This window comes from Aulonocara stuartgranti, assembly GCF_965226115.1.
Source record: "Aulonocara stuartgranti genome assembly, chromosome: 5".
NCBI classification, from domain to species: domain Eukaryota; kingdom Metazoa; phylum Chordata; class Actinopteri; order Cichliformes; family Cichlidae; genus Aulonocara; species Aulonocara stuartgranti.
The window spans coordinates 14,326,132-14,342,894 of record NC_138943.1 but is presented as its reverse complement, the minus strand read 5'-3'; the positions used below and the strand labels follow the sequence as shown (position 1 = coordinate 14,342,894).

At 40.8% G+C, this 16,763-nt stretch overlaps 1 protein-coding gene and 1 pseudogene across 2 annotated transcripts; one reads left to right on the top strand and one right to left on the bottom strand.

Annotated features, from left to right (window-relative positions):
- Positions 1–3,236: 3,236 nt before the first annotated feature.
- Positions 3,237–7,413, top strand: LOC309706923 (E3 ubiquitin-protein ligase TRIM39-like). The gene has a single exon (XM_082533924.1). The coding sequence runs from the start codon at positions 3,451–3,453 to the stop codon at positions 4,852–4,854; it is 1,404 nt and encodes a 467-aa protein (XP_082390050.1). The 5' UTR covers positions 3,237–3,450; the 3' UTR covers positions 4,855–7,413.
- A 785-nt stretch (positions 7,414–8,198) lies between these two features.
- LOC309707367 (secretory carrier-associated membrane protein 3-like) lies at positions 8,199–16,553 on the bottom strand (annotated as a pseudogene). Its single transcript, XR_014280875.1, has 7 exons — positions 16,489–16,553; positions 16,310–16,378; positions 11,914–12,005; positions 11,378–11,516; positions 9,195–9,360; positions 8,957–9,058; positions 8,199–8,373 (listed from the first exon to the last, which is right to left on the bottom strand). The product of XR_014280875.1 is annotated as a secretory carrier-associated membrane protein 3-like (transcript).
- Between the last annotated feature and the right edge of the window lie 210 nt (positions 16,554–16,763).

Below are 16,763 nucleotides of genomic sequence, written 5' to 3'. Positions count from 1 at the left end.
CTGACTGGCACTACCGCCTCTAGGTATCCTACGAAGGATTCTCATTGCATCATTATATGCAACATGCAGGTTCTGCGTGTCTGTGAAGGTTCTCAGTCATCCAGGTCATCGTAGTCTAAGGAGCTTGGAAAGAAAAGCGTCTGGACTTCTTTAAGTTGCTTGAAGACGTTTCACCTCTCATCTGAGAAGCTTCTTCAGTTCTAAGGTCAAATGGCGGAGAGTCCCAGATTTAAACCCCGTGGGGCTACCCCCAAAAGAGGGACAAAAGGACCCCCTGATGATCCTCTACCTAATCACATGAGCCAAGGTGTGAAAACAGGTGTGGGTCACAATTTCGGGTGAGCTCATTGTGAAACCTATCCCCACCCTATCATGTGATTTCCTGAGGTCAGATGGCCCAGGATGTGAGTGAGTGTTAAGGCGTTTGGGAAGGGATCCCAAAACTGGATTAGAGATGGCAGACAGTTGGTGTCGTAAACCCCCGCCTCTGTTCAAAGATGGTCGCTCACAATGGACATAGATGGCTTCTTTCACTCCTCTTTCAAACCATCTGTCCTCTCTGTCCAAAATGTGAACATTGGCATCCTCAAAAGAGTGACCTTTGTCTTTTTGATGTAGATGGACAGCCGAGTCTTGTCCTGTGGAGGTGGCTCTTCTATGTTGTGCCATGCGCTTGTGAAGTGGCTGTTTGGTCTCTCCAATGTAGAGGTCTGGGCATTCCTCGCTGCACTGTACAGCATACACTATATTGTTAAGTTTGTGTTTAGGAGTTTTGTCTTTGGGATGAACCCGTTTCTGTCTGAGTGTATTGCTGGGTTTGAAATGCACTGGGATGTCGTGCTTGGAGAAAACTCTCCTGAGTTTTATGTAGCCTGATACACCGGCTACATGAGGGATGACAATGTTGTTGCGTCTGTCTTTCTTATCCTCCCTCGCTGGTGTCTGATCTTTTTTTCTGTGCATCTTTGCTGACTTTATAAACGCCCAATTAGGATAGCCGCACGTTTTGAGTGCTTCCTTTACACGTGTGTGTTCCTTCTTTTTACCTTCAGGCTTAGAGGGAACATGTTCTGCCCGGTGGTGTAGGGTCCTAATTACTCCAAGTTTGTGTTCCAGAGGGTGATGGGAGTCAAAGCGGAGGTACTGGTCCGTGTGTGTGGGCTTCCGGTAAACTTCGATGTTGAGTTTGCCGTTCTCTTCAATGTGCACAGCGCAGTCCAGGAAAGGCAAACAGTTGTCCTTTGTGTCTTTCCTGGTGAACTTGATGTTTTTATCCACGGCGTTAATGTGCGCAGTGAAGGATTCCACTTCTTGTGTTTTGATTTTGACCCAGGTGTTGTCTACATATCTGTACCAGTGGCTGGGTGCTCCCCCTTTAAAAGAGCTAAGAGCCTTTCTTTCCACTTCTTCCATGTAAAGGTTGGCTACAACAGGTGACACAGGGGAGCCCATGGCACAGCCATGTTTTTTGTCTGTAGAAACCCTCGTTGTATTTGAAATATGTGGTGGTAAAGAAGAGGTCTAACAGTGTGCAAATCTGATCAGGTGTGAAGTTGCTGCATGCGGGTTCTGCATGCTACATTGTTTGTAGGATGACCACAAGGGGGAAGTATATAGCAGTGTGCAATATGCTTTAAACAAAGCCACTTTAACTGGAAGTGAACAAAAGCTGAATTTGCGTGCAATAATATTTGCCTGCACATAGAGCTTACAACATTGTCTGTATATGTCATCATCATCATTCATCATTCTCAGCTGTATGGACAAATCATCAACATATAAATTAAATAAAATTGGAGATAAAATCCCACCCTGTCTGACACCATTGCTAACACCAAATTCCCCATTTAACCTGCATCTTCTAATGAGTGTACCAGCAAGACAGAATCCTCACAATGTATCGAGGAACTCCCCGTTGCTTCAATTTATCAAGAAGTTTTCTGTGGTTCGCTCGATCAAAAGCTTTGGAGGCATCAATGAAACACATGAGGACAGATTAATTTTTTGCCCTATTCTTTGAGTGCATATATGCACATCCCAGTGCAGTGCTTTTGGAGACAAACTGATTATCCAGGGAAGAGATGAACACACTATCTCTGTCAAACAAGATTCTTTCTAGCACATTAGATAAAATACTGGCTAGTGCAATCGGCCTATAATTATCCAGACAGCTCACTTTTGCAGCTTTATCCTTCATAACTGGTACAAGTAAAATACACAGCATGGAGTCTGGTAGTACTCCACGAATCATAAACCCAGTGAAGCAGAGCGCTAGAAGAGGAGCTAGTCTTAAACTAGCATGTTTTATTCTCTCAGCTGCAGACTCATTGCAGTTTAAGGTTTGACAGTAAATATGTAACTGAATTCAAACATAGGCTTAATCTGTTTGCAAATTTGATATGAGGCCAGGAAATACAGCATATGTGTCCTGTTTTAGGATCATATAGCCTATTAGACTAATGTTTACAGAAAAATAAAACTGTTGTAAAATTGTTTGCTGCCAACAAAAAAAAATAGATGCAAATTTATTCCTTGATTTAAGAATCTATCTTCATTACTGATGCCTATCAGGGAAATGCAAAAACTTTAAACCCTCTTACCCTCCCCACAAAAGTCTGAAGGAACTTCAGGAAGGGTGACACTATTTTCTGGAGAATTGATTGGTAAATACGCAGTGATTTCATATCTGCTGACCTCTAATGTGAAACCTAATCTGGTCCAGAGCAACAGCACAAGTTACAGTGGTGTTCTACAATGGTAAGAAGTGAACCACCATCATAGTACAGAAAAACCAGGGTTAAGACTAACAAGGAATCCTGCTTCAAAGCACAGGCCTCAGCTCATTTTCTCTTCTTTTTTTGGCAGTTATACTTCTACAGCATGTTTGCAGAATTCTCCTATTATCATTTAAAAATACTTTGTCTTTCTCTTCAAATGTCCCTGGAATTGCATAAAACTATAAGTTGGTGCTACATTTCATACCTTACCTGAATGCAGCAGAAATAAGTGCCTAACCTACTTCTATTTTAGTTGTTACCAAAAAGGGGAGGAGCTTCTTTTGTTGGTCTTGTCTAATACAGAAACTATATTTAAGGTGCTGTGCCCTGACATAGTGGCTTAATGTCTGACACACATTACCTGGAAAAACGTCACCTAAGAAATACCTGGAAACGGTTGTTGCTCATCCAGTAGGGAGAAAGAGACACGCCCTGAGAGGGAGAGAACGATTATCTCATTCAGATCAGACACACGACTTCCTGAGGGGGGAAAGCAACAGCAGCAAATACTGTGAGTACTGCAACTTTAAATTGCTATCCCATCTGTGATTCTAAGAAGGAAAAACAAGAGACTGGGATCTTCCGGGAACTTTCTGGAGGAGTGAGATTAGCCACGAATGACTGCTGTCGCATTGTGCTTTCTGCCTGCCGTGTTTTCAGCTTCAGTGAGATAATGGCTTTCCAGTCTGAGGAGGACCTCTCCTGTACTGTCTGCTTGGATATTTTTAAAGATCCTGTTGTCCTCTCCTGTAGCCACAGCTTCTGTAAAAGCTGTCTGCAGACATGGTGGGGTGATAAAACAGTACATGAGTGCCCTCTTTGTAAAAGGAAATCATCGAGGAGTGACCCACCTCGAAACCTGGCATTAGCAAAGGCGTGTAAGGCATTTCAAATGGAGAGAGATCAGAGGGTTTCTGTGGAGTCAGAGGCTCTCTGTTGCCTGCACTCAGAAAAATTCAAACTCTTTTGTCTGGACCATCAGCTGCTGGTGTGTCTTATCTGCAGAGACTCAAAAATGCATACCAACCACAGGTTTAGACCCATCCAAGAATTTGCACAGGAGCAAAAAAAGGGGCTCCAGAAATCCTTGACGCCTTTACATGAGAAACTGAAAGTATTTGAACAAATTAAAGAAAAGTGTGATAAAACAGCAGAACACATTAAGGTCCAGGCTCGCCACACAGAGAGACAGATTAAAGAGCATTTTAAGAGGATGCACCAGTTTCTACAAGAGGAAGAGGAGGCCAGGATCACTGCACTGAGGGAGGAAGAGGAGCAGAAGTTTAAGACAATACAGGAGAAGATTGAAAGTCTGATCAGAGAGATAGCAGCTCTTTCAGAAACGATTAGAGCCACGGAGGAGGAGCTGAAAGCTGAAGACGTCTCATTCCTGCAGAACTACAACGATGCAGTGAAGTTAGTCCAACAGCAGCCCCTACTGGATGATCCAGAGCTGGCCACAGGAGCTCTGATAGATGTGGCTAAACACCTGGGCAACCTGACCTTCAACATCTGGAACAAAATGAAGAAAATGGTCTCCTACTTTCCTGTGATTCTGGATCCAAACACTGCCAACCCAGAATTTATCCTCTCTGAAGATTTGACAAGTGTAAGTCACGGAGAGCGACAGAAGCTTCCCGAAAACCCAGAGAGGACTGATTATCATCGTTCTGTCCATGGCTGGGAGGGCTTTAACTCAGGGACCCACAGCTGGGATGTTGAAGTGGGAGACAACACAGCCTGGTTTGTTGGAGTGGCAGCCGAATCCATTCAGAAAAGGGAGCGGGTAAAATCAGGATTCTGGCAAATTGAGTTCTATAATGGTAAATACAGCACACGCATACTGGGAGCCCCACCGTCTGCTCTCCGAGTAAAAAAGAAGCTGCAGAGGATCAGAGTTCATCTGGACTGGAACAGAGGAAAGCTGTCATTCTTTGATCCTGATACTGGCTCACACTTACAGAGTTTCACACACTCTTGCACTGACAAGCTGTTTCCATGCATAGGTACTTTAAACGGCATGCCACTGAAGATATTGCCAGACAAAATTTCTGTAACAAGAGATTATCTCAGTTAAAGTTTGGTGTATTTGATAAGCAGATGCATTGTCCTTCTGTGCGTGGACAGACACCAAGGTAATGTGTCAAAGTATCACACACATGACCCAGAACCTAAGGTTTCTCAGCAGAAAACTGCAACGAAATGAGAAGATTAATGGTTTTCTTACCCCCCGTAAGTGGTTTTAATGTTACTAATGTTTGCATGCTGTAAAATCTGTAGACTTGACCCCCCAGAAATCAAGAAGTGGGAAATTCTGCCTGCGTTTCAATCATGTTCAAAGTACTTATTTACCTACTTAAGAAGGATAATAGCTGATTTATCCTACAGCAATAAATGAATGGGGTGTATTGCCATGAACAATTATGTCAGGTTTGTTTTGAATTAATGAAGTGTAAACCATGGTATATTGGAAAACTAGTACATCCAATAACAGTATTGAAAAGAAGAAAAATGCGAATTCAAATGCAAGGCTAACATTATGCTAATGTAGACATATGCACTTTTTCTTGTTTTTATAACTCGGTTCTGATCATCTCTCTACAACCCACATTTCAGAAAAAGTAACGGTTGCTTAAGGTTTGTCATTTTCAAGTTAACATTATCAGCTCAGTTTCTCTTGTGATGTCGGGTGGCTGTAGCTCAGGAGGTAGCGCCGGTTAACGACTAGTTTCAAGGTTAGTGGTTCAATCCCTGGTTATTCTAAACTGTATGGATGCTACCCAAGAATGGGTAAATGGGGCATGTTGTATACGGTACTTTGGGTGCTTAGCTAGAATATAAAAGTTCTATATAAGGTCCATGTTAGGGTGATAGAGACACATAGATATAAAGACATCATTTACTACAGCACGGTTTCAACAACAGTGTTAACAATTAAGCTGAAAAGAGGCAATAATGTAGCATACTGAAGTAAAACTACTCTACTTAAAGTTAAATGCACTTTTTATTACTTTAGTTCAGATAATTAGAATACACTTTTTAATGATGTGCACCATACACAAGTTGTTTGTACTTGTAGAAACTATACAACATGTTAAAACACCCAGAACTCACTGTTGTCTCATCTGTGTGCCCCATACACAGCACAAATGTGTGTATCAATTATGTGACAGATCTCCTCTGTTTCTATCCTATGCCTAATTTGCTGTATTTACAGTAACACTGGTTTCATTAACATTTGAATGATAAAATGTAACATGAACTTTGACTGGTAGTCACTGATCACTGCAGAAGTCTTGGAGTCTTTTAGTTTGTTTTAATCTGATCCAAATCAGCGTATGAGTTTGCAAAACTTGGAACATTTTCCTGGTGTTTGGAAAATGTTGAACAGTCTTTGAGCTGCTTCCTGGAAAAAGAGCCCATGCCCGGTGGATTACATGTGATGCCTTTGTTTATTTTATTGCTAGTTGGTACAGTCTATGCATTCTGCACATCCGAAAGAATAACATTTTAACATAACTGGCTTCTTTTTACATACATGTTCTGAAAAATAGCTCAATATAACCAAGTCAGCTTGAAAAACTAGCATGGGTTTGGTAAATACACTTATAGAGTAAGTGCAGTGTTTCCTGCTTGTCTGGTGCCATTTCATAAAATGACCACATGGGGAGGCTGTAGACTTTTTCATTTTCATTTAAAGCCTTGGTTGTCACTGAGACTTTATTGCAGTCAACAGACACTTAAATAGGTACATCTTACTGATACTTTGTTTTGTTCATATTAATGTGACAGCATCATGCAAATTGCTCTTGGTTCTCCTTTGACCTCTGACATCGACGAGGCAGTTTTACTCCTGCTCACTGGACATTTTCTCTTTTTTTGGACCATTCTCTGTAAATATCAGGGATGGTTGTGTGGGAAATTCCCAGCATATATGCAGTTTCTGAAATTAGCCTGCCTTAAATCACCTTTGTTTCCTATTTTGATGCTTTTTTTTTCAGTTCTCACAGATGGGACAGACATGGCTGGGGGATAGGAAAGGGAGAAAGAAGAATGAAGGAAAAGAAAACCAGAGGGGAAGAGGGACAGTGAGAAAGGACACTTAAAAATATATAAATCTCCTCAATTAACCGTTGAGAGAAAAAAAAGGAAAAAAGAGAAAACAAGCAAAAAAGAAGAGAGCGGCATAATAAACACAACACCATCGCATTAATAGCTAACAGCAAATAACAGTAAATACTAAATATTGAACAATGTTGTGCTGCACGCAGGACCGACTGCGCACAATGTGCTTTTGAAACAGCAGCCAAGAAAGGTGTAGTTTGTGTCTGTGAACAGTGAACACCAGTGTGGATCAGCACACTTGTTTCTCCACGTAACGATCTGCTAGAGGGTATTCTGACGCTTGACTTGAACTTCAGAAGGTAGTCTTGACCTGTGTCTACATGATAAAACGATTACATGTTTTGACTTGCTGTCATGTGATTGGCTAATTTTAACTTTAACAAGAAATGGGAAAATGTACAGAAAAGTGAGTTTACATGTGCGGCGTTTGATTTGCACTTTTTGAATGTTACGCAATTGGTGGGTGTGTGTGAAAAAAAGGTTTTTTTCAAAATGCTTAAGAATAAACATTAAAGGTGTCTTTGTTGTTTTCTGTAGTTATTTTTGCACCACATATCTGTTTTTTAAATACTTTTTTTTATACATCCGATCAGCATTTATCGGGTTTGTGAATTTTTGTGTTTTGTTCTTCATATTTTCCTTCTTTACTTTTCAAACATTTCCCTTTTTCCTTTCAAAATATAAGAAATACTTTAAATGCTAATCGCTTCCTTTCATTCAACTGCATATCGTTAACTCTTACTGATGCAGTCAGTCTCAAAACTACACTTTATAAGAGAGCCAGTGTCATCCATACCATCATGAATAGGACTCATCTGGAAATTAATTCTTGTTGAATCTATTTATCTACCTGTCTATTTTTTTTAAGAAAACAAAGGTAATTTAAAAAGTATCAAGCGCGTTGGCAAAATTTGCTTTTACATATCATCTTTTTCATAATGTCTAATAAGCTTCATACAGTTAAACACAATTATTATGACTGAAACACACGCTTATTCTCGCTATTAATAAAAGTAGTATACATGTATGCCTGAATAAAAACAAACAGATGAGATGTTAGAACTCTTTTATTTTTGGAGCAGGCTTCAGGATCTTTATTACCTCCTGAATTTCCTCCTGAATTTAAATATTTTTAATGTTAGATTTAATTCAAAGTCAGCTGTTTAAATAAGAACAGCACATATTACATGAGGGGATATGACAGGTGAAATATTCAGTTTAAAATATACTGACAGCTCTCCAAGTAAGACTCTAAACTGAAATAAAACGGTTCAGTTATGAAGAGCTTAACTTTAATCTCAGCCAAACACTAAGATAAACCAAACATGAACATTTCTAAGTTATCTAAGTGACATCAACCTGAGTTGAACACGACATGACGGTTTCTGCAGTAAAAAGAGTGGCATTGATCATCATGATCGCACCGGCAATGCAACTGAAGCTCAGAGCTGAAAGGCTCACAATCCAACCACTGAAGGACAGAGAGAAACACACAAAGATCAAACATACAAGAACACATACTGTGAAAATAGAGGTTTAAAATAGTATCCTCATTTGTCCCTAAAATTGAATAGGTATTGATAAAACAATATGTAAAGCAGGTATTAAATATGCACTTATTATCATCACCAAATTAAAGACTTTTGAAGAAAATAAGCCTTTTTTCAACTCATTCGATTCATTTTTATGGCTTACAACAACTATACATGCATGATACAGAGAACAAGCAATGCACCTAGAATGAACAAAGTGCATGGGCAAGAACAACAAATGTAGGAATCACATTGCTCAAAAGATTCAGAAAGAATTTTGTATTAGTTCATTAGCCAATATGATTGGACTACCTTTCTCTATAGTTAAAAATAAGATCCAAGTCTTAATACTTCCAAATGAGCAGGATTTCTAGTATTGTTTAGACTTTAACTGAGCCATATACTTTTGGGTTTTAATGCAATAGTTGCTTTTCTATCAGTTTGACCTACTGACTGCCAGCAACCACTCGCCAGCTAGTTTTTAGCTGGGATAACAAAGAGATGTTTGTTTAGGTACCTTACCTGAACCCCCAACCAGGGATGCCGATGGTCATGATGACAAAGACAACCACTTGGGCAAAGAAAATGAAGAAGAAGGCAAAGAAGTTGAAGGAGCTGTCATTCCTAGAAGAGGGAACAATATAATTACTGAGCTGTCTGCACAGTAACTAACAACTCAGACAATTTTTTGTGAGTGTACTGAGCAAAAACCAAAAAGGAAAACAACTCTGAACTTCTTCACCAAGAAGGAGGTACACACCTGAAGGCTTTGTACACAGGTCGATACCAGCAGATAAAGGAGCAGGGAGTGAAAAGTACGACCCACAGGGCGGCGAGGCACAGACCAGAGCGAGCATCACTGGACGAGGTGATGCAGAACAGGGCCAGGGAAGAGGTCAGGTTGAAGAACAGCTTGCCTGTGCAGACTTGACATAGATAAACAACAAAGAGACTATGAATAAAAAGGAAAAGAACTGCAGCCTGACTTTAGGGATCAAAACCAAACAATCCTTCTCCCTTTTGACTCTGGCTGATGCAATATGATGCCATTTTTCACAGGTACTGTTGTCGTCTGCTGCCTGGTCAAGATTTCAGAGTGTGACAGGCCGTTATTAAAAAAGCTCCACACTGTTTTTAAATCTCTTGTTCTTTGCATTTTCACACAGAAACTGCATAATGTAATCTTAATAACACTTTCACGGTTTTCCAGGTGTCCTCAAAATCTGATAATTCTGCAAAAATCTAAATTATAATTATTAATGACACAAGCAGTTACAGGCTGTTTTTACTGGATACACCCTGTGACAGCTCAGTCAGCTGAATTGCATCAGCTCTTAAGAAAAGATGCAATTTGATGCCATCTGTCCATCTGTATGGACAGATGGCAGGAATATGCCAAATATGGTACTTTTGGTGCTGTCCTTTGGCATCTGATACCAGGCAGTATATCCTGCAGGTCTTAAAGCAAACAGTCCCCTCTAAAATCCCCTCTCTGAAACTTCACAAAATGCAGTTAGAAGTTCAATATTTATGCCCTCCATCATGTTTTCCAAAGCCATTCAGTGGTCCAAATTGGAATTTTTGCAAGGCCAATTCTGGCCTCCAGGCCTTATGTTTGACATCTCTGCTTTATCCATTTAAAACTGTAAAAGAACAAAACTAGAACTTGTTTCTGTTTTGTTTCCCTTCTATTTAGCAACATTTACTTTCTCTCTCACTTTCAAAATCCGTGTCAAGTGTCAGTATCAAGGAAATATTAAAGGCTCCTCTTACACTTTTTTCCTGGCCTAATCTAAGAGACAAGGTGTGGAGAAATTCTACAATTTCTCTTTGAAGGACTCAAGGAGAACTTCTGCAAGCTTAACCAGCTGGATTGGTTGTTTTGCAGATGCCCCATGTCAGTGTCCCCAAGTCTTTGATCTAACAGTGAAGCGCGAGTCTTTGTACAAACATTCAAGCTCTTGTGCCAGACAATGTAGGAGAAGTTACGCATGCACGAATCAGTTTACTGTCTCCAACTAGGAAGTCTTAAGTCTTGGAGGGGGGGGAGGGGGGGGGGGGGCAGTTATTCTCCCAGGCTGAAGAAGAATAAAGTCAAAAAACACTTTGGTGTCACTGGGATGTCATCAGTTCATTTCCTATTCGTTTAACAGTTGTTACAATGTATGAACACATCTGTTAGAGCCAATCTATAGAGAAATATTTTTGATACTGTTTCAGTTATTATGTTACATGTCGTGTAAGAAAACACAGCCATAAGTAAATTTAAGAATTTCAATGGATGATTATATTTCTCCCACTGAAAACCCTATGTCCAGAGGAACAAAATCAACTTTTGGGGATATTAGAACATTTCTTTGACAAAAAAAAAAGCAATCAGTGACAAGAAGTACTCTTTCTTCTGAAGAGTAGTGTAAGCTCCAGCATTGCAATGTCCTTTTTTAAACCATGACACCAGCACAATGTCACCCCTCAGGGCGTCTTTTTTCAATGCGCAGAGGGAACTTCAGCTACTATCAGCTGCCTTAGGTGCTCCTTAGGTGCTTTTATGAAGCAGATTAGGTTAGCTGGTGTTATCGCCAGGTACTTTATATAGAGTAACCAGTTATCCACCCTTCTTCATGTCATAATGAATCCAGCATCATGCACTCTGCTCCGTTGCACATATAAGTCTGGAAATGTGTTATATCCATGTTGTTATTATCTATTTATAAACTCTGTTGAGTACACAAAGCAATGAAAAAAAACTGGAGCCCAATTCTTTGTATCTGTGCATATACTTGATCAATAAAGCTGATTCTAAAAAAAAAAAGAATGTGGCTGGCTTCTTTTACTTGTGAAGCTGTGGGTGCTCAAAAATTGCAATAATCACGTACACAGTAAGAAATAAAAAATAATGTTGGACAACGGTCTTTTAAATCTGAAGGTTTCAAATTCTCTGACTTCTACACTTAACTCCCGTTGCTCCTGCTACGAGGTTGTGTGTCACAAGCTTCCGCTCTATACTCTCCAACCCCTGGGGTTTCTTTGCCAGCTCCTCCTGCTTCCTCATCAGCTCTGCCTTAGCAGCATTCACTACAGGCTAGCACAGAGTGAATTAGGCATTAGAACTCTATGTCAAAGTTATTATGCATAATTACATATATAGGTCCCAAAGTTGCTCCAATGGTTGTGTTTAGGTATATTGCTGGTTCAAGTGAGTCATTCAGGCAGGTCTGCTTAAAATTGAGGTGGGATCCATAAAGCTGGTGGCATTAAAAAAAAATCATACAAATGAAATCCTGTCCTGCTGATTATTTCTGGGATTTCTTTTTAAGCATTCAGCACCCAGATATACACAGCAGAATTTAGTGCAACGCTTCCTTTTAATAGCCATGAAAACACTCCTGCTTTTCTAGATCCAGCTTCCCCTGAACGTTCAGATGGTAAGCTGATATAAACCACAGTAAAGAGGGTCTTTACTGTATAGTGTTTACCTAGGAGTTGTAGGAGCCATATTTGTGAGACTCCGTAGGCGTTGTCATGCTCTTTGGGGTCTGCACAGGTGCAGATGGAGGAATGGTGGAGGAGGCTGTAGCATGGTTAAAAAACAAAACCCGACATCATACTTCAGTCTGACAAAAAATGTGGTCACCAAAAAATTATTCCAAAGAAATTCACTTGGATTTAGTTAGTGAATGAAAGAATTATGAATTAAAGAATTAATTGTTAATTAATTAAAAGTATTAATGTATAAGAGCATACATATACAAATCATACACATTTTAAAACAACACAAAAAAGTAAAATTACACATTTATGTCCACAAGTAATATCTTACTTTTTGTGAACTGATCTTTCTAGATCTTTTCTGAGTACAAAGCTGCAGGGAACAGCATTCAGACCTCTTTATTCTTCATTCTGAAAAGCCTTTTATCCCATATCTCACACACAGCTATATCCTGTGGAGCAATAACCTTCTCTACTCATGGTGGCTTCACTCATTTGACTTTTATGCCCCACTGGGTTAAGCCATTATCATTATCATCATCCTCCCCTTACTTTCAAAATTTACTTTATTTAGAGTCAGTTAGTCAAACCCTTATTTTGTTTTTAAATGTATTTATTTATTTATTTTTTGCAGCACATTATTTATTTTTTTCCTGTTATTTTAGGGAGAAAAAAGGTCAAAAGGTACCAGAACAGAACTTTGGGTGATTCATTTTAACAGACAAGACGTGTATAACTAAATAAACAAAAAAGGATGATATTAATATGATAATATAATAACTCTGGGTTTAAGTAAGGAGTAACATTTTAAAGTGATGTATTTCTAGACCCGGTTTGTAGAGTACGCTTGGGGAGTGTGATCGTGTGTACAGCGTCTCTTTATGTCTGTCTCCACGTTGGTTGAGTGTGGAGTAAGTGCATATGAGAGCATGAGGGTGGGAATGGATGTTTGTATCTGTGTGTGCCTGTATGTCTGTGTCTATATGTCAGGTTGGGTGTCAGGCGCCACCTCTCTGGGGACATCTCAGGCCCTCCAAGGTTTGGAGGCCTATCTCCCCCTACCACCACTTCCCCTGCCAGTGGCGGACTCCCTCAGACATTGGTGCGTTGGTGGTTCTTTGTGTCCGGGGATGGGCGTCCAGGTACACACCGGCTCACTCCTTGGCGGCCGCTTATCGGGGCCTGGAGCCTGCGGCTCGCTCGGGCCACTTCGGAGGTGGGGTGCCCCCGGCCTCTCGGCCTGGGGCTCGGTCACTCAGGCGCAGCTGGCTGCCGGCGGAGCTCACGGGCGCGTCACTGCAACTCCCCCTGGCTTCTGCTCCGCGGCTGCTGAGTGAGCCCTCATCTGGGACTCTCCTCAGCTCTTTCTGGGACAGTGGCGCGGCTGCCCCTCTGTTGGTCTTCCTTGGTCTCTTGTGTTCTGGGGGCCTCTGGATGTCTGGAGTTTTGAGCTCCTCCATACCTGCTTCATGCCCTGGAGGACGGGGCTGTGGCCCCCCCACACCCTCTAGCAGATCATTACATGAAGGAACCTTTTAAAAAAAACAAAAAAAACAAGCGCGTCCATGCTCACAGGTGTACACACGGGTGATCACACCCACAAACTACACCCTTTTTGGCTCCTACCTCAAAAGCACACTGTGTTCTGTTGATCTTATGTGCTGCACAATAATGTTTAATATTTAGTATTTACTGTCATATTCCCATATATCATTGTGATGTTGTTTATTCTATTACTCTTGTTCTCTTCTGCTTGTTTTCTTTTTTCTTTCTCAGCAGGTGATCCAGGTGATTGATATATGCATTTTTTTTTTCTCTGCCCGTTCTGTTGGTTTTTGTCTTTTGCCCTTCTCCCCCGTCCCTCTTCTCAGCTGTTTCTCTTTCCCTCTTTCTTTCTCCCCTTCTTTCCCCCAGTCAAGTCTGTCCCGTATTCAGTAAGTGAAAATAAAATAAACAATAAAAGGTGAATCAAATGGACCATTACGGCAAGGCTGGGATGGTCAATTTGGTAAAGTAAATCCGTTGGGCATATTTGTTTGCCTTTAGACAACAATTCTGATGGCAAAAGAGCCAAACGGGACAGGCCAAAAAAAAAAAAAAAAAAAAAAAGTGATGTATTCTCTTCATTTTGCCCATATTTCCTCAAACTTTAACCACCTGGAGTATCATGAAGAAGGCGATGTTTTACCTGTCTTCTATGCCTGGGATTTCTGGTTTAAGCCACTTCAGATCATAATTCTATAAATGCTATATTGACAGCAGTATATTTATAAACACAGTACAAGTATATAGGACAGTATGTTGGACCCCTGTAGTTCTAGGCATCCCCCCCCCACACACAAATCAATCAAACCATATCTGATGAAAAGAGCTTAAAATGTCTGCTGACTTTGCTTCACAATAGTTTTTAAATGGACTTCAAAAGATCCCAGCAGTGTATTCATATGTGTGGATTTGTGACATTACTGTAAGCAGGAAGTGGCCCATCTGTGTGAGAAATGTAACACCAAAGTCATGGAAGTCAGATGTTGCTGTCACTGGGAACCACTACATCTATCACTACGTCCGTGTTCTTTTGTTTCTCTACCACCACTATGTCCAGTTGGTTATCCATCACCATTTTGTCCATCTGTATCTGGAAGTCCCACAGGACCTTAGCTTGGTCATTCTCCACCACCCTAGACGGCGTTTCCCATTTTGACCTCGGGACTTCCAGGCTGTATTCGACACAGATGTTTCTGTATACTATGCCAGCCACTTGGTTATGACGTTCCATGCATGGTTGGGTTCCATGTATCTTACTGATGTATTCGTGGATGTTTGTTGTCTCATCCTGGACCGTGGTGCTGACACTCACCAGTCCCCGGCCTCCTTCCTGCTGCTTAGCATACAACCTCAGGGTGCTGGACTTGGGGTGAAACCCTCCATGCATGGTAAGGAGCTTCCTTGTCTTGATGTCAGTGGCTTTTATCTCCTCCTTTGGCCAGCTTATTATCCCAGCAGGGTACCTGATCACGGGCAGGGCGTAGGTGTTGATAGCCCGGATCTTGTTCTTACCGTTCAGCTGACTCCTCAGGACTTGCCTGACCTTCTGCAGGTACTTGGTGGTTGCAGCTTTTCTAGTGACCTCTTCATGGATCCCATTTGCCTGTGGGATTCCCAGGTACTTGTAGCTGTCCTCTATGTCTGCAATGTTGCCTTCTGATAATTCAATCCCCTCAGTTCTGACTACTTTCCCTCTCTTTATTATCATCCAACTACATTTCTCCAGTCCGATTGGCATACTGATATCATTGTTGTATATCCTGGTGGTGTGGATCAGTGAATCATTTTCTCGTTCACTCTTGGCAGTAGGCATGAACCATGTCGGGGCCTGGTGCTGTCCAACTCTTCATACTGGTGACCCTTTCTTGGATGTCTGCCACTGTGATGGTTACTGGACCCTGTTCAGGGAGGTTGCTGTGGTCTGCCCTCAGATCCACTAGTCACTGAGCATTGCCGTTATGGGTTGCGTCCTTCTCCCATATGCTCTTCCAGTATTGTTCCATCTCCAGCCTTGGTGGTGCTGTTCCCATATTGTTCCCCTGCCACTGAGAGTACACCTTGGCTGGTTCTGTGGAGAACAGCTGCACATTTACGCCGACATCATCTTAGTGCAAAGACAAGTGGAAGCAGATAAAAACAACAAGCACGCATGCTACAAACTTTACCCGAGTCATTTAGACAGCCGTTAGGACATGATTCTCCTTATGGGGACCTGATCTGTTTAATATGCTGCTGAGAATATAGCCCAGAAGAAGCGTAGAGTATAACTTTTATTTTGGAAAGAGCCATTTCTCTGTAATTTTTCCAAAGATGAGTGATTTCTCAATTTGTTGTTTCAGCAACATTAAATTAAAAAAACTGTACTTTTGAGTTATTTATAATTTTAATAAATGACAAATTAAAAAGGCATGAACATTTTTTTGTATCAAAAAAATATCGAACTGTGACACCAAATTATCGAACCGAACCGTGAATTGTGTATCGTTATAGATGTATAGTTTAGTTGAAGATCATAATTCTATAAAAGAGTGAAGTGAAAAGTGAAACAGAAAGCATGAGGACACCAAAATGACTCTGCAGCAACTTACAAAAAGAATTGGAATTAACACTTATTCACAAGAACAATTGTGCTTTACTAAAGATAATATCTCAGAGCTCAGGATTATCTGTGTGAGCATGCTTTCTTAAATATTTGAACCAACTCAACAACCAACTGGTTGCAAACCAGAAGCCAGATGCTTAGAAAATACACAGGAAGCATGAGAAACAGGCTCTCTGGGTCTCTGTGACCTGTGTAACAAAAGCAGCAATAAAAAACTGGTTAAACCAAATAATGCTCACGTCAGTTGTATTGTGAACCAGGTTGTAAAGGTCCAGTGTGGTATCCTATGTGTCTGTTGTGTTGAGTCACTGCAGGGTCAGACAGGACAACAGACAGGACAAAGACAGAGTTATTCAGCATCCTTATTTATCAGTGGGCAAACACTGAGGAGGATCTGGCAGGCCCTAAAATAACTCACATGAGCAACAACACACCATCCATTACCCTGACGTTAGCTTCATGTCCAACATCTCTCACCTGAAAAGGGTAAAACTGAGAACTATAAATAAAAAATGTAAAAGCACAGTGGCTCTTAGAAAGGGAAACATGAAGAAAGTAGCTCTAAATTTAAGAATAAAATATTAGAAGATAAACATCTGGGAGGAAAATGATAAGGCAAGTAAACTTGTTATCAAGTAAATTTAAAATAATTTAACAAACTATAAAGATACGAACAGGGGAAATAAGACAACA